General features: G+C 34.6%; 1 protein-coding gene and 2 pseudogenes across 1 annotated transcript; 2 read left to right on the plus strand and 1 right to left on the minus strand.

Annotated features, from left to right (window-relative positions):
* The first annotated feature begins 962 nt into the window (after window positions 1-962).
* Window positions 963-3,392, plus strand: LOC131802406 (zinc transporter 7-like; annotated as a pseudogene).
* A 3,508-nt stretch (window positions 3,393-6,900) lies between these two features.
* LOC131802404 (translationally-controlled tumor protein homolog) lies at window positions 6,901-7,969 on the minus strand. Its single transcript, XM_059122596.1, has one exon. It carries the CDS (start codon window positions 7,884-7,886, stop codon window positions 7,368-7,370), a length of 519 nt encoding a protein of 172 aa, XP_058978579.1. The 5' UTR covers window positions 7,887-7,969; the 3' UTR covers window positions 6,901-7,367.
* Window positions 7,970-8,070: 101 nt separating this feature from the next.
* Window positions 8,071-9,836, plus strand: LOC131802400 (succinate dehydrogenase cytochrome b560 subunit, mitochondrial-like; annotated as a pseudogene).
* The last annotated feature ends 14,876 nt before the right edge of the window (window positions 9,837-24,712 follow it).

The following is a 24,712-nucleotide window of genomic DNA, read 5'->3' on the forward strand; positions in this document are numbered from 1 at the left end:
TAATTTTTAATTTTACCATTTGTTTTTTCACAAATGCAAGAATTCTCAAGCTTTTGCATTTAAGCTTTGCCTTAATTTTGTGGTTTTAAGCCAGTTTTATGTGGCGTTTCCACTGCACTTGATTCGCTCTCTATTCGTTGTTTGACCCTTAACTATGAAAAAACTACCTAATTCTTCACACAAAATTCCTGAGCGAACACTCATATTTGTACGTTGTTCAAATCAAATCACTCTCAGAACAACGAAAAATATGTCCCAGTACTAACAAATGAGAGCATTTATCGAAAAAATAAATTATGACATTAAAAATTATAAATAGAAAAATTTAATGAAATTTTAAAAAATTTTGGGAAGACTGAAAATTATGAATGAAAACTACAATGTTGAATGGCGTATGTACATTCAAACGAAAGTAAATTTTGTTTTCTCTCTCATTCGAGGTACGCATTTGGTCCACGAGTTAAAATTTCTACAGAAAACTGCAAACAAAATAGTCAATATTTTCAAAATGTTTCTATCGGCAGAAAAATATTTGACAAGTGTCTCTTCAGCAGAATTTAAAAAATGGAAAAACACAAAAATATGTTCAAAATGTCAACATTTACACAAAAAGTTGAAAACGTGAATGAAAATTGTAAAATTAATGATATAATAAATTTGGGAGAAAAACAAACATTTCTTATATTCATATTAGTGAGAATTTCATGTATTTTCGTATAAATTCCCTTAAAAATCAACAAACAATTTTTTTAAAAAAGGAATTATTTTACTATGAATTACGAATCGTGCCGTATGAACGGGTTAATTCGTGTACCTAATTCTGAGAGCGAACAACGTTGTTCGGTTTCCAATGGAAACATGCTATTAGGTATTTACTCGCTTTAGAATGATTCTCTCTTTTTGTAACAATTAACCGGTTACTCTTTCAAGTTAACTTTCAACTTGGCAACTCTTATTTGGAGTGTCATCAAAACGTCAATTTAATTGATTCTCACATATATATTTTTGTATTTTACCTTTGATTAACCTGATTTTGGAAAAACTTAAGGAAAATGTTAATTTTTTAAATAAAATACTAATTAAGAAAAGGTCTCCTGAGGCCACTGAGAAGCATTAGCTATCAACAAACCATACAAACTATTAAGTAGTTGCCTGCAAAAAACAAGACGTTCTGACATCCATCCAGCCAGCCAGAGACAACAAAACACGACGGACAAACACGGGTAAGAGAGAATGAATGTAAACACCACGTATGCAAAGATTAACCGTAATCCAAGAATATGTTTCCGATAATTGTTTAACCGTCGTTTGTTAATTGCAGATAATTTAAAAAGCCATGACCATGCTTCCCCTGACACATAGAGATCGCGGTAATTTCGCCTATCGCATCAAGGAGACACTCAAAAGCTGGAAGCGTTTAATATTCTCAGATAAAAATTCCCGGAATTTATTTCTTTTTCTTATGTTAAATTTAAGTTTTGCATTTGTTGAGCTGTTCTACGGAATTTTGACCAATAGTTTGGGTAAGTAGTTGGGTTAAGATAAGATAACCACAATCGTATCTGTTTACGCTAATGATTTGTCAAAGATTGTGTACAGATAAGCTAATATATTGTGCTTTGATTTTTATAGGTCTCATATCGGATTCGTTTCACATGTTCTTTGACTGTACGGGCTTGTTGGCGGGTCTGGCAGCATCAGTGATCACCAAATGAGGGCTAATGAACGTTTCTCCTATGGCTATGTGAGGGCAGAAGTCTTGGCTGGTTTTGTTAATAGCCTGTTTCTGATATTTGTAGCATTCTTTATATTGTCCGAGGGCGTAGAACGTCTCATAGAACCACCAGAAGTCAAGCATGAACGACTTTTTGTGGTATCTGTGTTGGGCTTGTTAGTGAATCTAGTTGGTATTTATGCCTTTAATCATGGTGGTGGCCATGGACATTCACATGGTGGTGGCGGTCACGGTCATTCACATGGTGGTCATGGACACTCGCATGGTAGCAGCAGTCCATTAATTGATGCCAATGGGCATCAGGCTATTTCTATGGATGATGGTAAGAATGAATTGAATAATTTACGGAAAAGTTTGTTTTGAAAAGTCTGATAACGTTTTTTGATTTGGTTTATTTGCTAATCTTGTAAATTGTTTTCTTTTACAGGACACGGCCACTCACATTCCCATGGTCATTCACATGGCGATGATCTATCCGGAGGTGGCAGTAATTCACAAATTATGCGCGGTGTCTTCCTACACATTTTGGCCGATACACTCGGCTCAGTTGGTGTTATTATATCGGCAGTATTAATGCATTTATTCGGCTGGATGATTGCCGATCCAATTTGTTCAATCTTCATCTCAGTACTCATTGTATTGTCGGTAATGAGTCTGATCAAGGAATCAATATATGTACTAATGCAACGCCAGCCGGTTGCTTTAGATCGTTTACTACCTCAGTGCTACCAAAAGGTTACCGGTTTGGCTGGTGTGTATGCAGTGCAAGAACCTCACTTTTGGACGTTATGCTCCGATACCTATGTAGGAGCAATCAAATTAGAAGTATCAAGAAATATCGATCCCAAATATGTTGTTACACATGCTCGCATGATTTTCGAGTCGATAGGTGTTAAACAGGTCTACATACAACTAGACTACGTGTGATAATTCTCTATAGATTTTGTACATAAGCCCTTATGATTTGATTTAGAATATACCAATTTACAATATTGAAAGTTCTTCTTGTTGTCTTGTCCCTCCTTTCACCTTGTCACCACCTGCTCCTATGTCCAAACTACAAAACAAAATTAGTTTTTAATAAAAACTATCTATAAGAGTATAGAAAATACTTGCGTTGAAACTTGACTCACAAGATTTCCAATAAGCCGTCTAGCAATATTTAAATTTGTCCTTTTTTATTAAGTTAAACGTTTTTTGTATTAAGTTTTCCTAAAGCCAATTATATATTTATTTTTCTTGTTTTTATTTAACAAAACTTTTTCTACACTAAACTGCATTCCATACACACATACATTTCTCAAATAAAACTGTAACAAAAGCTCTATATATAAATAAGTAACACCTATTTGTAATCGTCAAACACACCTACCAGCATGTGCTAAATTAGAACAAATTTCAGAAAACAATGATCTTAATGAAGAGAAATAGTAATCACTATCATGGACTGTCTTATTTTATAACAACAAACATATTTAAAGAAAACAAAACAAAAAACATGCATTGTTTTACAAATATAGAGTTACAAAAACAAAAAGTTCAACGAACAGTTGCCGAAATATGTACATCGCTACTATATATTAAATACATATTGTAAAAACAAAACAAATGGAAATGAACGAAAACTGTAAATATATGAGAGTACTTTTTTATGTTATTTTGTGGTTTTTATTGCAATTTTAAGTATGATGCTTTTGAGCAGTCGAAGGGCGCATTTATGGAATGCAATTAAATTCAGTATATACTTACACCATCTGTTTTCAGATTAATGCCGCATATTCCACCCATGTCTAATTGGACATATTCCCTTGTTGAAATCCAGATTTCTTCTGATTTCCAGTATTTCAAATTTTCACACAAATCAGCAGCAATTTGATAATAATGCAGGACAATACTTCGTGATTATCGGTATCTTGCAACCAAATCAGGTATCAGTCCTGGATCTGAGTGGGCACTAAACTCATCGTAAAAATATTCGATATAATGATAGCTCTTCATTTTCAGTATTTTGAGGGTAATTGACCAAATTTTCACAAAATTCAGCTGGGATTCACACACACCGCATTCTTAGGGGTAGGAGAAGAACTTTGAAAAAAATATTTCTTACTAGAAAGCGAAAAGCCAACCTTAAAATTTTGCATTCGTTCGTTAGGCCTTTTTAGGACTCAAACGGCACAATTTGTTCGGCTTGAGAATTTTTTTAATCAAAAATTCATGCCTCGCACCGTGGTTCAATAAGAAAGGTTGCTCAACTTCAAAGAAATTAGAAAAATACAACTCTGTGCTAGAGCCTTTTAAATTCAAATAGACTTTTAAATATGCAACAGTTGGTTTTGTTTACTTTTATTTTTTTTAAACAAATTCTTATATTGGGACAATCGCGACAAAAGAATGCAATTTTGGGGTTATTCCACAAGATTGAATCTAAAATTGTAGGACAATACAGTTTTATCCTAAAATTGTGTGTTGTCCATTAACGTCGAAAACATGCATTTATTTTTCAACCGAATTTGAAATAATTTCAAATTGTTGTATTTTTTATTCAATACAATACACACACATACACAAAATGTATATATGTTTTGATAGAATAAGGACACCAAAAAAAATGTATTTAAGAGGTAGCTTTTGGTCTGTTTCAGAACTGCAAGAATGTAAAAGTTTTCACTACGATAACCGATTTTCCCTTTGTAATATCGGAGAAAATTGCAAAACTAGTAGATCCTTGCAGGTTCTAGAACGGACCATATGATCTACCTTCTGTAATTATGCCATGCCTCGTACTAAATGTTCAGACTTTCAAGGATTTATATATTATTCATATATTAATATATTTCTTCTTAGGACAAAAATTTTACACCAAGAAGACTTTAAAATCTTTCATTTTGGAGATAACAGATACTCGCTTAACTACAGATACCAATATCAAATTTCAGAATTTCATCTCTATCCCTTCACCCAATACCAAATTTAGTAACATTTGTTTTATTCATACAAATATGGGAAACATTTCTAAACAGCCAAATCTCAAACACAGATTCCATTTGTAATATAAATATGAAATTTCAGAATTATATTTATATCCCTACACACAATTCCAAACATAGTACCGTTGAATACTTTTCGCATAATTTCCTAAACCACGTCCATATGTCCTGTCTACAAATGAACAGCGACCGTAATACCAAACTTCCAAATTCAAGCACTATCTGTTCACCAATACCAAATTGTACCAAATATAGTACTATTTAGTTCTTTTTGTGCATTTCATAACCACTTCTTTATCACAAACCTACCAACAACAGGGACCCCAATGCAAATTCCACCTTCATCCGTTTATCATAAACCAGCCTGTTCCATATTTTTAGTACAGTTCGCACACTAAGTACACATTTCCAAAACCATTTTCTTATAGAAAACTTTCTTTCCAACCTTGGTTCTCATTCCATTTCAAGTTTTTAACTTTATCCGTAACCTTAAAGTTCGAATTTCCATAACCCTTTCCGTTTGTCCAAAAGGAAGTATTCATTTTTTAGTACTTTTCGTACCCTTTTAGTACGAGTTTTTAAAAACCCGCCCGTATTATGTGCCTACGCACCATGAGTTTCAAGATTCCAGCTTTAGCCGTCTCGGCGTTGCCTCTCAGTCAGAAAGTTATTTCATGTATGGATTATCTTTTCCTGGTCCTGGTGATTTAAGATCTAACAACTATATTCGCTATCTAAAGTTTCCAAATTTGGTAGCAACGCGATATGTAATATCAGCCCAAATTACATAGATTTTTCCATTTGGTGGAACTCGGCCCAGTATATGTATTGCTCCACTAAATATTTTTTAATATAATCAAACACTATACAGCAACATTATTTGGGACTAGAGATACAAAAGCCACCGTCAATTTGTTGAAAATCGATTCAGAGCTGGATATAGTTTCCAAATTGTGACTACTCTAAAACCATGCTACGTATTCAGATGAGGTTTATATTTGATCACACAACTTCACAATACGAAATTTTTTCTTACGGTGCTCTACTAAATACTCATAGTGGTGTAGGTATCAAATAGTTGGCCCAGCCCAACTTTTGTCCTTTTCTTACTGTTTTTTATTTTATATTGAGAACTTCTATAATAAGGCCGGGACAAAAAATTGATTATTTATATCGGTTTAGTAGATCCGGATCCTGAACCCAAACTTTCGGGTCGAATATCAGAGTACCTGGCTTCGTTCCAAGATCAAAATACCTTCCCGGATGCAGGGTACATTATTGAAAAAATCCGAGATTTGTTTACTAAACTAGGGAAGTGTTGTTTCGAAATTGAAATTGCTTTACTGAGGCAAGCCATTAGGGACGTTTTTCGAAACACTTTACATCCTTTATTTTCACCAAATTTGTGCTAAAGAGCCCATTCCATTTGAATATTCCTAACTACTAATCCATCCTTACTATCCAAGACATTCTTTTTGACTTCACCATTTAAATTAAAACTGATCAAGGTCATATTTGTCCAAAACAGATTTAAAACTAAAAAAAAGTACACATCAACAAGTAGTGGCGATAACGATTCTCACAAGTATAAATAATTAGTAATAATCCCCTATAATTTTTTCCATACATGGATCAAAGAAACAACAACAATTTTACTAAACCTCATCACACCGTGGCAATTCTTCTTTATCGCTAAGCGCACACACGTTTTGTGTGTGTCCTCCATCAAACAGCAGACAACAGGTAATCATGATTGTGTGTTGTTTACTCAAACGAGCACAACATTTTGCAAAAACAACAACCACCTTAATGTCTCAACGAATTTTTGAGGTTATGTTGTTGTCGTTTTGTGCGAAAATAAAGATTGCAAAAGGAAGTGCAAAATGCCTCTAGAAAATGCATATGAATGCACGAAAAAATAGGTTATCTGATTCGCCTTAACCTAAATCTTTTTAGAATACACAACAACACGTTTTGGGTGGAAGGTAAAAGTTCAGCAAATCATTCGACATGTCGCGAAAAGCCACATTGTCTTCGGCGTCAATACACTCACACAAACATACTACCACAAAAGAAAAATGACTCATCGAAATTAATTGTTTTTTTTTTTTTTTCTTCTTATTTTTGCAAATGCGATGTTCTTTCAATATTTTCCTTCAATTACAATTTGTTTGCCAATTCGAACTCAAATTTACAGCAGTCCATGCTTCCAAGCCACCACAAAAGAATATGGAAGTTGAGTGGGTCATGGTAGACATGGCCTCACAAGCCTACAATATGTCTGTTGTCCCCAACCATAAGATATGAAGGTTTTTGGTTCGTTTTTTTTTTCTCATATTGTTACTTGTTTTAAATACATAATTTATTATAGTTTTTTTTTATCTTAGATATTTTTTCTTTTGTTTTACATGTAAATTGAGTCTTATATCTTTTCTTTCTTCTTCTTTTGTTTAAACACAATTTCATAAATCAAATCAAAATGTTACATTAGCAAACAAACAATTTGTATCCAAAGAAAACATGGTCGTCCGGTGGTTGGCGTACTTAAATTAATTTATATATAAAATTGAAACTATAATTTAATGCGACTGTAAAAAAAGAGATGTGATAGGCTGGCTGGCTGAATTTAGTTGTTGAATTTCTTTTTAGCACTTCTCTTCTTCCAAACCGTGTTTGAAGAACATCAATACGGGCACGCTTTCGCCGTCAATGTCACGGTATTCGCACAAGGCGACCATACCATCACAGTCCATGGATTCACCGGTGAAGAACTGCAAATCCTTGAAACGGCCCAAAATGTCTTTCATGACTTTGTTCATGTTGGTCTTGAAGACATCGACTTGGTCGGGGGATTTCTCTTCCAACTTAGCCAAGACCTTCTTCATGTAGTCCTTCAAGTAGATGGTGTAACTTTTCTTGTCGCCGAAGGCAAAGCATTCTTGCAAGCGGTGATTCATGACAACATCGACACCAGTCTCAACGTTGGTATCGGTACCTTCGTCAGCTTCTTCGGCCGATGGATTGAAGCCCTCAATTTTGATATCGCCCTCGGAGCGGGAGACGACTTTGCCGTACACCTCATACATTACATCGTCGATCAACTTCATTTTGTAGGTGTCAGCGAACATTTCGTCACCGGTGATGATGTCCTTGTAGATTCTCATGTTGAGGTGTTTGGTTTTTTGTTTCAGTAGAAAGGTAGAAAAATAAAAATTCGTTTACGGGTCGCACACCGAGAGGACAAAATTTGGGAATAATCCGGACCGACGTTTGCCACGCGCTCAATTCAACAGCGAAAAGAAAGAAAAATGCTTCCACATGCTTGAATAGCCTCGAATGCTTGAAAAAATGGCGTCAGTGTTGCCAATCACATATGAAAAAAGGTAGTAGAAAGAGCGACAACATTTGTCAATATCAAGAGAAGTAGCAACAGGAAGTTGATAATTTGTTGTTCGGCATGAAATGGGGATACAATAAAGTGTTTCCCAACAATCCATTTGAGTGTTCAATTGATACTTTACTCAATATATTTTATCAAATAATATTGCTTAGTACAACTGTGAAATGAATTGCCAATCACATGAAATCTCCACAATTATCTATCAAGCATATTTGTAATAGATTAACGGATAAATAGTGTTGTCCATACAATCAGTTAAATTGTGCGAAAAAATAGACTGTTTAAAAAATAAATAATGTGTTCAGGTACTTATTTAATTTTTCAACAAGACAATATTATTCTTAGAATTTTTTTACACAGAAATTGAAGACAATGTAAGCTTAAACATTTAAATTGCTATACATTAATGTTTTAAAAAATCTACAATTTTCCAGGAAGTAGTCTCATATCTGTTGAGGTGAGAATACATAAAACGTTTTTTTTCACTGGATTGAGTCATCGGCCAGCTTCTGTGTAAAAGGACAAAGGACCATAGTGTGAACAAGTAAATTATGGACCGAAATGGATCAAAATCAACCTAAAATTTCTTTGCTCTTTACAAAAAACCCAGCCGATAACTTAAGCCGATCTGAAATGCGTTTTATATATTCTCACCATAAATTTTTTAAAAACTTGATCCAAATTTTTTTGAAATAGTACGAAAATATAAAGAATATAAAACCAATCACCATATCAAAAAAGTAACTGTCACTATGGTCACCTTCCACATTTTAATTTTTATTAAAAGTAAACAAATCGTTCAATTTTTTTATTATTTTTAACCACACCATTTAAAAATCAGTCTTTTGTAACGCCTTTAACATACACCACGTCGTTCACTACTTACATAGCAATAACGCTACAATATTGTAGTAGATTACCATAAGAACAATTCTCCAATAAGTGACTACACATTTGACACATAACCCAGCAAAAAGAAGAAGAGACAGTCTTCAGGTATTTTTCTATCGTAAATATTTTCTGTTGAGCCGAAAAATGTAAGTTTTTTATATAATTCCAAAGAGATTTTTCAGTTAATGCGCTTACTTCTAGGTTTGCTATCACACGTTCCTTGGTTCGTTCCCCAGCCCTTCGCCAGGGCCTTCAAATGGCCCAGGCCCAAACCTGAGAGAAGTTTCGATGAAAGTTGTACCTGCTGCCTCAACAGTGAAAAATGAGACTTTCTTCGACAAAAATAATCGCTTGCAACGCGAGATGTCTCCCCATTTGACAATTTACAAGCCCCAGTTGACCTCCATGTTGTCAATTACCCATCGTGGTACTGGCATTGCTCTCACAGCCGGTGTCTGGGCTTTGGGTTTGGCTGCTCTCACCTCACCCCAAGACATTGCCAACTATGCTTCTGTGATCGAAGGCTTGCACCTGAGCGCTGGCACTTTGACTGCCTTGAAGTTCATGATTGCCTATCCCTTGGCCTTCCACACTGCTAACGGTGTGCGCCATTTGTTGTGGGACACTGGTCGTTTCTTGAAAATCAAAGAAGTCTATTCCACTGGTTATGCAATGGTTGGTGTCGTTTGCTTTGGCTGCCATTTTGGCCATGCTATAAGCAGGATGATTAATATAGAACAGATATAGAAAATGCAATGTGGCATCTTAAAACGAGTAATAAATGTTAAGTTATAAAGCTTTTTCCTATTTAAAAGAAAGAAAAGGAAGTTTTGTTTTTATTTTCATTGTGATCTGTGAGTGGTTCTTCTTTTGATTATGCAATCACTGATATGTGATCAAATTAAATTGTTGTTGCGAATTTTTGTTTACAGTCGCAATGTTTGTAGATATAATCGTTGGCATTTTCTTGCTTTGTTAGGGAATGTAGTTTGGCTTGCATTTAGACATAAGGTAATTGTTTCTTAGTTAGGTATGTCCCGGCTTAATATTTAAACTCAAAATGGAATTTTTATGACTTAATGCATGATACAACAATGACTAAATGTGGGAAATGAATTGGTATTAGCTTCGATGATGTTGTCAGCCAAATCGATGTGAAATTTCGTTGTGGAAAATTGTTTATTCTATTGAAATTAACATTGCGTTGTGGGGGTTCTTTAAAATTAGCGTTTTTATTCCCTACGCCACATAGTGGTAAGGGTTATATGTCTTTGTGCATTTGTTTGGAACAGGGAGAAGGAAGCCAGATAGGCCCATAGTTACTTCTGGGGATATTCATAGAATCACTTTCCGAGTCGATTTATGCATGTCAGTCAGTCCGTCCGTCCGTCCATGTATTCTCGTGAAAAAAAAGGTCGCATTTATTATCCGATTGAGATGAATTTTTGCAAACAATATTTGTTTGGACCAAGGACGAAACCTATTAATATTGGTGATAATCGGATCAGATTTAGATATAGCTCCCATAGAACAGTGTGGCTAGTTTTTAGAAAAATGGTCAGGCTTTATCCCTTTATTGCTGTTTTTATAAAAACAAAGTTTGTTTATTAGTGGAGAACGATGTTTTATTAAAAAAAAAAAAAAACAATAAAGGGATAAAACCTGACCATTTTACAACAACAAAGTACTACGGTATCCCGAACAAACAAGCCACACTGTTCTATTAATAGATTTTTTTGTAATAGACAAAACAACTTACATGGTTATGCTACTTCGTTCAGCTTGAACGGTTGTAAAATTTAGAAGACTTCCCAAATGAATTTTAGTTTTATTTAATGCTTTGGTTCCTCTTCTATTGAGCTTATGATCTCGTCACTTGGGTAAAAAATGTTTTTTGTCATAGAAGTTATTTTTAAAATAACTTCTGGGGAGAATATCCCAGACAAAAACCAAGGGAACTGATGAGGATTGGTGGCTCTTTCCGAAACCTAGGTATTCCCTGCCTTACCCCCTGGTAAACATTACCATCGTTCTCCACTAATAAACAAACTGTTTTTTTTTATAAAACAACAATAAAGGGATTAAGCCTGACCATTTTGCAACAACAAAATAGCTCCCATATATATTTAACCGATTTCGTGTTAATTGTGCATCAAATGGCCAATATAAGTCCAAATGACCTGAATTTTCCCACACCAACCGAATTCAATCTAGAAGCAAGTACATTAAATTTTTGTTCAGATATGGCCATAGCTCCCATATATATGTTTCATCCGATTTGGGTTTTAATACCTCTGCCAAATTTTATCAAGATCGGCTCAGATTTGGATATAGCTCCCATATATATATATATATTCAACCGATTTCGGGTTAAGTAATCTGGCAACACTATGCCTGAGTAGTCGTGTTTTTTTCATTGCAGCTGATCATTCGCTAAATTATCTTTTTTTATTCGCACTGATCGTTGTTATATATTTCGCTGCACTAAATTCTTGCAATTTATTAATAGTCCGACACAAATTACCTGGAGTTCGTATGATAAATCATTTAATCATCATTAAATCATCATCATTTTCATCAGCGCGTTTCTTATTGTGGCGTTCTTACGTAACAATTTTGCTGGTTGCTTATTTCGTTGTTCTTGATTGCTTTTGTTGCTGCTATTTCTTGTTGCTGTGCTGCCGTTTGCTGCGCTGTTACGTGTTTAAGGAAGAAAAAATGACGAAGTGTGGTGCTTGTGATGAGACTATTACAAAAACTCAGGGGAGTATATTGTGTGGAGTCTGTAACAAATGGCTACATGCCCCCTGTGCCAAGATTAGTGATAAAAACTTATTAGCGTTGCGTGCTATGAAATATACGCATTTCATTTGTGCTAAATGTAATGGAAACACCCGCACCAATCACAATAGTGACAGCATTGCTGATGAAATTCGCAATTTAAATGCCAAATTTGATGGGTTTATATTGAATAACCAATCAGAACAAAATTCTATAAGACAGCACTTGATGATATAAAAATGAAATGTCTTCGTGTTTCACTGAAATTAGGAGTGACATAAAACTTGCAACGATCGTATTAATCATGTGGAATCTAATGCATCATCAAAACTATCTGATCTGCAAGCTGAGATCAATTTGTTGCATCGGAGACTGAACAGAGCTGACATGTTAATTGGTGGATTGCCAGCGGGAATCGAAGATCTTCTTGCCCCTGTTCTATCCTTGGGCACATTTTTCAACGTACCAATCTCTAGCAGTGACATTAGCCACGTATCTTACATAAGCAAGAAGGCACAGATTCTGGTCAAATTTAATAATGTGCATGCCCGTGACTGTATAATGAAGGAATACTTCAAAACTAGATCACTTAAGGCGTGTGATATAATGGATGGAGCCTGTAGGGATTTAACTAATCGTGTGTATCTTAACGAGCATTACTCGCCAGGTGCAGCTTACCTCAACTCAATTTGTAGAAAACTTCAAAAACAAAATATTATTACAAAATTTAAAATTTTGAACTCACATGAGCTGAAAGCCAAACTAATGTTTCCGGACGGCAAAGTATTGTTTGCTGACGTCAAGAATGCTGCCTCGCTTTTGAATGAATCCCCAGATGTTTCCACTTAAGCAGTATTTGACACTTTAACATTTTTTAATACTTGCATTTCAATAACTAGTTTCCTAATATGTGTAGTAGATCTCATTTCTTAGAATTTTATGATCAGCTGTATGAGTATGTTAAGTTTGAATTCGTTTTAAATGCATTTATATTGTATAGTATTAGTTTTTATTTCGATTCTTGGTTCCCCCCCACACAACTGTTTTTGATTTATTATGCCCTTACGTGATAATCTAGGTCCAGTCGTGAATAATAACTCATACATAAAGGATGTACTTTGCCCATTTGACCGCAGTTTCAAGTTAGCTCATCTAAACTGCCGAAGTCTTAAACCTTTGTCAAAGATTGAAGAGTTGAGGCAAATCTTAAGAGATGGCATATTTCATATTTTTGCAGTCTCAGAAACATGGCTGTCGGCTGAAATATGTAGTAAAGCTGTTTCCTTGCCTGGATATAAGTTCTGTCGGAATGACCGACATCGTCCTGTCAGAGGTGGGGGTGTAGGGATATTTATACGTAGCGGAATTTCTTATAAAGTTGTGTTGAAAGTTTCAGAGTTAGGATGTGAGTCGTTATTTGTCGTAGTGCATTTTAACACTATTCAAATATTGTTTGGTGTTGTCTATTTGCCCAATGGAAATTTAGTTGAATTTGAATGCCACCATAGAGACCTATTTTCTAAATACTCCAAAGTTTTCATTTTAGGGGATTTTAACATCAATCTCTTTGACGCATCCAGAGCCAATGCTTTTCGTTCTATCTGTGCCCAGTATAATATATCTATCGTACATAATTCCATGCCCACACATTTTAACTTAGGTAGAAGGTCAACCTCACTTATTGATTATATGCTTACGAGTGATAGTTCATGTGTGAGATATTTTGATCAGGTTCAATGTCCGTCTGTGTCTGACCATGCTCTTATTTTTGCATCTATAGATTTCGATGTCCATTATCTGCCCGATTTTATAGAGTTTCGTGATTATAACAATATTAATTGGATTAGGTTATTTAGCTTTCTTGAGTCCTTTGATAATAATGCAATGTCTAATTCAATCGATGCAAATGAAAAATGTTCTTATTTAGGTGGTTTGCTTGCTGATCTTTTTCTTGTGTACCAACTGTTAGAAAGAAGGTACAGTTTTCTCCAGATCGTTGGTTTATGGCAAGGGACGTTACTTTTGCAAGATCTGTAAGGGATCTAGCATATACTGCTTTCCAGAGAATAAGTCTCAGGAAAATTGGGTAAAGTATTGTAGGTATCGTAACAAAGCAAGGACAGTTATTCGTAGGAATAAAAGGAGATATTTTTCAAAGCTTTTTGGTAATATGACTTCGTCTGAAATTTGGAAAGTGCTCAGGAATTCGGGATGTGTGCAACATGATAGCGCAGAATTTGATATTGATGTCAATGATATAAATACTTTTTTCGCACAGGCCAATTCTACGTCGGATGATAATTTTGATATAACTCAATTTAATGACACTACTTCGTTTTCCTTTAGATGTGTTTCTGTGGTTGAGATTTTTGAGGCGGTTAATAAAATTAAGTCGAATGCGGTTGGTATTGATGGAATACCAATCCGCTTTATAAAACTTGTCATTCCTTACATATGTGACTATATTTTGGATTTGGTCAATTTCATCTTGACTTGCTCCTCTTACCCATTAGCTTGGAAAAATGCCCGAGTAGTTCCTATACCAAAAGCTAAAAATGTATATAGTCCAGATGACCTACGTCCAATATCAATCCTACCAGCAATTTCAAAAATTATGGAAATGATCTTGAAGAATCAAATTTTGGAATACACTTCAAATATGATATCTGACACACAGTTTGCATTCCGGCAAAGGCACAACACCACACACTTACTTTTAAAAGCCACTGATTTCATCCGCCATAATATTAATGATCGAAAATTAAGTGTCCTTTTATCTCTTGATCTGTCAAAAGCGTTCAATTCCATTAACTTTGCTCATTTAATCACTAAATTAAGAGATAATTTTAATTTTTCTGGAACTGCCTGTAAACTGATTTATTCATTTATCAGAGATAGATCACAGTTTGTAGCTATCAATGGTAACCAATCTGACCCAGTGAGTTTAAATAGTGGTGTACCGCAAGGTTCTATACTGGGACCACTATTATTCCTTCTTTATGTTAATGACTTGCGTGATACCATGCAGTTCAAATCTTGTGAAACGTTGCAGTTTGCTGATGACATTTTCTTCATTTTAACTGGAGATAGTGATAACTTATCTTTGTTTGAAAGCAATGTAAATGAATGTCTGCAGCAATTCTCTAATTGGGCATCGGCGAATTATCTTACAATTAATCCGTCAAAAACTAAGGCTTTGATGTTTGGTAAGAGGAATAATAAGGCTTCCGATATCAATGTCCATTTAAATTACAATAATATTGAATTTGTTACTCACCACAAAATTTTAGGTGTTATAGTGGATAATGAGCTTTCTTTTAGACAACATATTGATGCTTTATCTGGGAGAGTTTGCTTTTTGTTGAGAAAGATCTATTCCGCCAAATTATATATGCCTCTTCGTATTAGAAAATATTTAGCTCATGCTGTGCTGATGTCTAACATCCTATATGGTTTGGAAGTAATCTCAGGCTGTATCGGGATCAGTTTTACACGTTTACAGAGAATTTTAAATTCAGTTGTGCGTTTTGTTTACAACGTCCCCGAAGGAACCATATATCTAGATATGTTAAACTTTTTCTGGGGTGTTCTTTTACCGATTTTGTGTCTTATAGGATTCTTGTTGCCTTTTATAATATTATCAAATGTCGCACACCAACATCTCTATACAGTCTTTTTGTGTTTTCTCATTCAACAAGAAATCCTCAAATAGTTATACCAAGGATTTATAGAGATGTTTGTGCGAGATCGTTCTTAGTTAGAATTGCACGGAATTGGAATCTATTACCCTATGAACTGAGGATATTTTCCCACTCTAATAATGTTTTTAGGAAGAAACTTTTTATTCATTTTGCTTCTTTTGAGCTGTAGTTTTCTTTTCTAAATAGCCATGCTTCTGATTTTCTGACTTTTGGTGAAATGATCTTCATAATGATTGCATTGTATTACAACTATTTGAGTTATTGTTTGCTTGGACGCTATATTTTTCTTGTCTTATTATATTATTATGGCTGGGGAGCCAATGAAGATAAATTATTTTATAGTTTTAATTTTTTTTTTGTATTTAATTATAAGTATTAAATACTCAGGTTTTGCTAGCTATGTAATATGATTTTATGGTCTCAGAGGCCCTGTATTACACAAATGAGTTTGAATAAATGAATAAATGAAATGAATAATAGTGCACCAAATGACCGAATTCAGTCTACAAGCAATTACACCAAATTCGGTGAAAATCGGCTCAGATATAGTTATAGCTCCCATACAGGGTAAGATGAAGAAACTGTAACCAACATTTAAATGTGAATAAATCTTTTTTGTCTCTTACCATCGCTCGTTACCGTGATACTGGTAGCGTAGCCCGACGTCAAGGAAGTGGAAATGGACGGAAGAAAACAGCAACATCAGCAGAAATGGTTCGAAAAGTAAAGAAGCGACTTAATCGAAATCCGCGTCGCAGTGGCCGAAGAAATGGCTGGTGAGCTAAACATATCGTAATATTCCATTCTGCAAATATTGAAAAATGAGCTCGGGGTAAAGCCATTGAAATTCAAAAAAGTGCAAGAACTGAAACCGCAACAGAAAGGTAGAGGATGTCAAAAGATCGACCCTTAAGAACTTGGTGATATTTTACTTATTAATATTTCCCATAATGATTTATTTACATTGAACTATTTTTGAATGCTCAGAAATGAATTATCCAACTCGAATATTTGTTGAGCGTTCATGGCGTATTTAAAAAATGTGAATCTGTCCTTCTTGATGGAAAATATTTAATGAAAGAAAACTATATTTTAAAATTTCCAAATAACACCATGCAAATAACTATGGAAATTGGTATGTTAAATTATACACTTTTTTTATTTTGTAAACTTAAATTACGCTGTAACTTTATAACAACCAACAAAGAGATTTTAGACATCACAGATAAGAATCATTTTACAGATTGATAGATTACCTTCATTAATTATAGTCCTTGACGGCAAAAGCTCATTATGCTAATAATAAACGGCGTGTACATCATTAAGCCACTGACATTTTGTTACTGCCGAATTCACCTTTTCAAAAGAAGTGCGTGTCTCCACATCGCTGTATGTAAATCAATTTAGTTTTGTGTTACATCCTTGACCCCTTCCACAATTAGAAGATTGGATGAAACCAGCGGTGCTCAAAACCGTGTTCTAGAACACGAAGAGAAAAAGAGATAATTTAAGAGAAAATTAAAATTCTGTTTTTCTTTATATTTTACGATTCAATTTAATTATTTTTAACATGAATGTTTGCCTAAATAATTTATAATGCAAATGGATAAAAAATATTTGTATAAATAATGACTTAACACTGTTTTGTTCTTGATTTAAATAAGCAAAGAGAAATTTGACTGAAAAGAGATATTTCTTTTTGAGCACCCCTGATGAAACCTAAGCCATGCAACACTACAAGACACAACTAACACGGTTATGGTCTATGGGTGTTTGTGGGTTCTTGGGTATTTCGAAAATGAATGACCGAGTCATCGTTGTACGATTTCGGAAAAAAAAAGAAGAACAAAGTAGAAAAAAGAACACTCTTGGCTCATAGTCACACTTGTAGCAGTAAGTCCCTGAAGTCCTTACCTTAATAGAGTGCAAACAATGGTGTATTATAAATCTTAACACTTCATCTTTGTTGGCTGGGCGGGTGGATGGGGTGTGGGAAGGCCCAGGTAATTGGTTGCCTTAAACAATACCTTTCACTTCCTACTTTGACTCTGTATGCGATTTTGTACCTTTGTCTAGCCGTATTGATCTCATGAATGGAACTCGCCATGATACTACATCCATGATCACGGAAACCATTGTCGTCTGTCTGTCTGTTCGGTTCGGTATCGCCGTCACATACTTTTACATCACCCAATTTCCAAAGATACAAAAACACAAAAAGTTGCAAAAAGAAGAAGACGGAGAACGTAAAGTAAACAAGACTTCAACTTTGTTTTCCTTAAGTTTTAATAAATAAATAAGAGGATGAAAAGAATACACAAAGGCGGAACTGAAACAAATGCCACTTTCGTTTATATATTGTTTTGTTTTTGTTGTTTGAAGACAGTGTTCGGAGTACGAAGAGTGAAAACATGAATAAATTCATTACATTTTGCAGGATGAGAGACTCCCAGTGCTATAAGCGTGGATTTTTATTGAATTTCTTTGAGGGATTCCCTGAGCTATAAGCGAGGATTTTAAAACGATTCTTTTATGGAATCCCTGAGTTATATGCGGGGATTTTGAAGTCAGAGCGACTCTCAGAACTGTTATTGAGGATTTTGAAGGATTTTTTTTCAGTGCGACTCCCAACGCTATCATCGTGAAATTTTAAGGAATCTTGCTGTGAGATACTTTCGGAGCAATAAGCGAGGATTGATAAAGAATTTTTGCTGAGCTACTTTCGGAGTAATAAGAGTGGATTATAAAGAAAGTTTACTGAGCTACTTTCAGAGCGATAAGCGTGGATTTTGAAGGATTTTTTTTAGAGCGATTCACAAAGCTATCATCTTGAAATTTTAAGGAATCTTGCTGAGATACTTTCGGAGCAATAAGCGAGGATTGATAAAGTATTTTTGCTGAGCTAAAGAAATTTTTCTAAGCTAATTTCAGAGAGATAGGCTTGGATTTATAAAAGCATTTTTCTGAGCAAATTTCAGAGCGATAAGCGTGGATTTATACAGAAATTTTGCTGAGCTACTTCTGGAGCGATAAGCGTGTATTTATAAAGAAATTTTGCTGAGCTACTTCTGGAGCGATACGAGGAGGATTTATAAAAAATTTGGCTTAGCTAATTTAAGAGCGATAAGCTTGGATTTATACAGAAATTTTGTTGAGCTACTATTTTATTTTATTTTTCTAGCGATAAGCGTAGATTTTTAAAAAAAATTGGCCAACTAATTTCAGAGCGATAAGCGTGGATCTTTAGAGGAATTTTATGATCTACTTTCAGAGCGATAAGCGTAATTTAAAAAAAATTGTTCACTGCTCTAAGAGCGACGCTTATCGCTCTTAGAGCAGGTGAACAATTTTTTTATAAATTATAAAGAAATTTTTTTATAATTTATAAATTTATAAAGAAATTTTGCTCAGTCACTTTCAAAGCGAAAAGCGTTGATTTATAAAGAATTATTGCTGAGTTACTTTCGGAGCAATAAACGTGGATTTATAAAGGAATATTGCTGAGCTATGTCAAAAAAAGGATAGGCATGGAAAAAGTATATCAACCTGAAGATAAGACAATGGTATTTACCTTTCTGCCGAAAATGGTGATACATATTTATGTTTGTTGTAGGCTCTTTAGAAGGGGTTGATTACGATTACAGAGGGTATAATATCATTTGATATGACCAAAATATGCGTAATCGAAATACCAGTCTTATATTCTATATGTGGTTGGACGAAATCTCTTTCACGAGATTTGGAGTCTATCTAATGTTGTCCGTCTGGAAAGTTAGCTATAGAATAGAGTATCCGATCTAGAATATTTTTTTTGGTGGAATTTGTAGGAATATATTAGAATTTCCCGGGAAAATTAAAAAAAAAATTATAGATTTTTTTAAATATTTTTCCAGGGCTTCGTTCAATAATTGTGAAAATTTATGAACTTTTAAAGACTTCATAGCAAAAAAAAAAAAAACAAAAAAAAAAAAAAAAATAATAATATATCTTTTTTAGAAAAAATCGGTCATATCCTTAGAGTTCATATCTGTCGGCAAACCACAATATACTTTTTAACTCCTTTAAAGTCAATTTAATTTACTTAAATTATTCTTCCATTCCATAGCGTTGTTTCCCTTTTGCACCACTGTCTCCCCAATTGTCGCGATATTGCATTATCCTTTATTTGCCATTCTTTACTCCAGCCACCGAGGATAATACAATAGCTACAGTTTTTAATTAGCTGGTGTGTAGTGGTGGTGGTAGTCTGAATAAATAAGAGTTTAAGGCGGATTTGGCACATTATTATTATTATTGTTGTTATCGGTATTGTTATTATACGTGTTGTTTTTGTTGGTGTTATTAGCGAGTATTTTAAGTTTTCTTGTAACGTTAGGTACCTTCAAAAAGTTATCTCGAGTAGTTGCTTTTGTTATCCATTGTCTTGCAAAAGTGCAAGCAAGACGTAGAGCTCTTTTGAATGCAGCAGCTGAGGAGAGAGAACAATGGAATGGAAGTCGGTGCAACAGGAGTGCAACAGATTTCTGGATTTTGGAAAAAAAACATGTTATGCACATAGGGGGCATTCAACTTATAACATTTGCTCTAGGGGATTTAAGCAAATAATGCTGAAGATGCACCAAAATAGAAAAAGAAAATGGTGTGAATCTTTAAAGGTGAAAGTGCATAAAAACATCATGAAATAATAACCAATATGCACAAGGGACCCAATTATTATATAAAGAGATCCATTTTTTTTAAAATTCACGTTTCATAAAAATGATACAAAAAACGAGTGTTTAGAAAAATCAGTGAGTGGCTCCAGTGCTAAAAATTTCAATATTCGAGGGATGCCAGACCTAAAAGTATAGATTTTAAAATAATGTTTCAGAGTGACTTTCAGAGCTATTATCGTTGATTTTCAAAGGCATTTTTCAGATTTTTAAAGAATTTTTTCCGAGCGACAACCAGTGCTACTATAGTGGATTTTGAAAATGATTTTTTTCTGAGGGAGTATGGGAGCTATAAGCGTTGATGTCTAAAGGTATTTTTTTAGAGAGACCCCATACCTATAATTGTGGATTTTAAAAGACTTTTTCGGTGGCTCTTCGTGCCATTATCGCGGGTTTTAAGAAATTTTTAAAGTAACTCACAGATTTACTAACGTGAATTTTTAAGATTTCTACTGAGCGACTCCCAGAGTTATTAGCATGGATTATTGAAGGAATTTTCTGAGCTACTCCTAGTGATGTTTTCGTGGATTTTTCTGAGGGACTTGTAGAGTAATAAGACTGGATTTTTGAGGAATTCCTCTGAGGGACAATCAAACCTATAATCGTTAATTTTTAAAGGAATTCTTTTGAGGGACTATCCAAGCTATATTTTAAAGGAATTTTTCTTAGCGATTCTCAGACATGAAAGCATAGATTTTTATAGGAATTCTTCTGAGGGATTATCAGACCTATAAGCATGGGTTTCAGAGGGACTGTACAAGATATAAACGTTGATATTTAAAGGAATTCTTCTGATAGAATATGAAACCTATGAGCGTGGATTTTTAAAGGAATTATTCTAAGGGACTCCAAGACCAATAAGACTGGATTTTTAAAGAAATTCTATTGAAAGACTATCCGAGCATTAAGCGTGGATTTTTAAAGGAATTCTTCTGATAGACTATGAAACCTATGAGCGTGGATTTTTAAAGGAATTCTTCTGATAGACTATGAAACCTATGAGCGTGGATTTTTAAAGGAATTATTCTAAGGGACTCCAAGACCAATAAGCCTGGATTTTTAAAGAAATTCTATTGAAAGACTATCTTAGCATTAAACGTGGATTTTTAAAGGAATTCTTCTGATAGACTATGAAACCTATGAGCGTGGATTTTAAAGGAATTATTCTAAGGGACTCCAAGACGAATAAGCCTGGATTTTTAAAGAAATTCTATTGAAAGACTATCCGAGCCATAAGGGTTGATTTTTAAAGGAATTCTATTGAGAGACTATCAGAGCCATAAGCGTGGATTTTTAAAGGAATTCTATTGAGGGACTATCAGAGCCATAAGCGTGGATTTTTAAAGGAATTCTATTGAGAGACTATCAGAGCCAAAAGCGTGGATTTTGAAAGGAATTGAGAGACTATCAGAGCCATAAGCGTGGATTTTTAAAGGAATTCTATTGAGGGACTATCAGAGCCATAAGCGTGGATTTTTAAAGGAATTCTATTGAGAGACTATCAGAGCCAAAAGCGTGGATTTTGAAAGGAATTGAGAGACTATCAGAGCCATAAGCGTGGATTTTTAAAGGAATTCTATTGAGGGACTATCAGAGCCATAAGCGTGGATTTTTAAAGGAATTCTATTGAGAGACTATCAGAGCCAAAAGCGTGGATTTTGAAAGGAATTGAGAGACTATCAGAGCCATAAGCGTGGATTTTTAAAGGAATTCTATTGAGGGACTATCAGAGCCATAAGCGTGGATTTTAAAGGAATTCTATTGAGAGACTATCAGAGCCAAAAGCGTGGATTTTGAAAGGAATTGAGAGACTATCAGAGCCATAAGCGTGGATTTTTAAAGGATTTTTCTGAGGAACTTCCAGACACATAAGGGAATCTTCTGAGGGACTATCCGAGCTATAAGCGCGGATTTTTAAATGAATTGTACTGAGGACTATCAAAGCTAAGAGCGTGGATTTTTAAAGGAATTTATCTGAGGGACTATCCAAGCTATAAGCGTGGACTTTTAATGAATTCTACTGAGGGACTATTCAAGCTATAAGCGTGGATTTAAAAAAAAATCTTCTGGTGGAATATCAAACCTATAAGTGTGGATTTTTTAAAGCAATTTTTCTGAAGGACTTGTAGAGCCATAAGGGTGGATTTAAAAAGCAAATTTTGAAAAGGGACTCGTAGAACTATAAGCGTTGTCGACTTCCAGTGCTACTATCGTGAGTTTTTAAAGGAATTTTTCTGAGGAATATCAAAACAATAAAATGAGGTTTAAAGAGATTTTTGCAACACCTCCAGAGCTATAAGTGAGAATTTTTAAAAGAGCCTTTCCGAGCGACTCCCAGATGTATAAGAGTGATTTTTAACGATTTTTTAGGCAACTGCTAGTGCCATTGTTTAAGCTACGCCTAGTGATTTTGTTGGAGATTTTAAAGGATTTTTTCTGAAGTACACGGCTAAAAAGATATTCCGACTTATTATATTGCACTAAAACGTCAATACAAACTTATATCATCAATACCCAATTGACATTTCTAATTCCCCTAATTGTCCAAACAAAACCAAGATATCAAGCCAATACCAAGAATGACCTCAAAGGATAATATCATATCCTTTTAATAAAGAATTCGAATATAAAAAAATAACCTAATTGAAATTAAATTCTTGGTATTTTGGATACCTTCGTCCACCTTTCCTGCCATGCAAACATATTTGTTTTAGTTAATCAAATCGCTTTTGTATAAAGGAGCGTTGTTCTTGTTGTTGTTGCAGGAACGCACAACAGCTCACTTGTGAAACTTCCCCCGACTTTTTTTAAAAGCCCTCCATAAGCGAAGTAAATATTGAAAAGAAAGGCCATACTGGTATGAAGGGATTGATGTTGTACACAACAAGAACAACAAACTCCAGCCAACCCACCAACGAACATGACCAGAGGTACTTAACATCATTTAAGTTGATTTTAAGGGTACTTTTGAAGTTTCCTGAGACAAAAGAATTGAACAATCCTTTTCTTCTTCTTTTGCTTTGTTGTGTTGGGTTTTTTTTTGCTGCAACGCTCTCCATTTCCCTGCCAATTCATTTCGCAAATGGCATCAGCAGCATCAGCGCCAGTAAGTAATTCATTGACAAGCTCCCCCTTCGCCCCAATCCATTGTTGTTTGTTCATTATAATGATGTTGTAGTTGCTGTTGTTGTTCGTGGCGCTCGCCCTCTATTGTGGCTTTCGATTCCCGTCCAGGTCATACAATACACTTTATTTGTTTAGCCCAGCTGAATGGATGAAGCGAAAGCGAGAGAGTGAGTTCCTATTTTAGAAAATTGGTTATTGGCTTTTTTCGAAATATTTCGTCTACCTGCCAGCAGACATCAAAACGCAACAAAAGACTCCAACCAAGTGGTTTTAATTGAAAGCTTTTCCCCGAAGAAGGGTTGTTTGCCACTTTGTGTTTTCTTTAAAATTAAAAGAAAACTAATTTTCTAAGTTAGCTGAAGTTCTGAAAAAAAACGACAACAAAAATGTCTTTCAAAAGTGAGGACAATAAGGAGTTTTGAAGGAGGGGTATTTTTATTTGAAAATGTTTCAAATTTAGAAAATTGCCAAGTAAAGTGATACAAATTTTCCCGAGTTCCACATAGCTTTAAGAATGGATTCGTAACAGAATTTTTCTAAGCGAGACCTAGAGAATTTTTTCGAGAGCTTTCCAGAGCTATAATCGTGGATTATAAAGGAATTCTTCTGAGAGACTCCCAGGACTATAAACGTTGAGTTTTTAAGGAGTTTTTTGAGAGACTGCCAGATCTAAAACGTTAATTTTTTAGGAATTTTTCTAAGAGACTCCCAGGACTATAAGCATTGACTTTTAGAAAAACTTTCCTGGGGGACTGCCAGGGTTATAAGCATGGATTTTAAAGGATTTTTTCTGAAGGACTGTCAGGACCATAAGCTTAGATTTTTAAAGGATTTTTTCAGAGGGACTATCAACCTCTCAGCGGTGATTTTTAAAAGACCCATAAGCGTGGGTTTTAAAGGTTTTTTCTGAGGGACTATAAGACCCTTAGACATGGATTTTAAAGGATTTTTCTGAGGGACTATCAAACTTCTAAGCGTGGATTCTAAAGGAATTTTTCTGAGAGACTATAAGATCCATAATCGTGGATTGTTAAAAGAATTTTTCTAAGAGACTGCAAGACTTATGAGTTTGGATTTTTAAAGGAATTTTTTCTGAGGGACTATCAAATCTCTAATCGTGGATTTTTAAAGGAATTTTTCTGAGGGACTATCAAACCTCTAAGCGTGGATTTTTAAATGATTTTTTCTGAGGGACTATCAAACTCTAAGCGTGGTTTTTTAAATGATTTTTTCTGAGGACTATCAAACCTCTAAGCGTGGATTTTAAAAGATTTTTCTGAGGGACTGAAAGACCCATAAGCGTGGATTTTTAAAAGAATTTTTCTGAGGGACTGAAAGACCATAAGCGTGGATTTTAAAAGAATTTTCTGAGGGATACC

This window comes from Musca domestica, unplaced genomic scaffold (assembly GCF_030504385.1).
Source record: "Musca domestica strain aabys unplaced genomic scaffold, Musca_domestica.polishedcontigs.V.1.1 201, whole genome shotgun sequence".
Taxonomy (NCBI): Eukaryota; Metazoa; Arthropoda; class Insecta; order Diptera; family Muscidae; genus Musca; species Musca domestica.

What these genes read in the sequence shown, in the direction of transcription:
- LOC131802404 (XM_059122596.1), bottom strand. Translation starts at nt 7,886, where the DNA reads ATGAGAATCTACAAGGACATCATCACCGGTGACGAAATGTTCGCTGAC.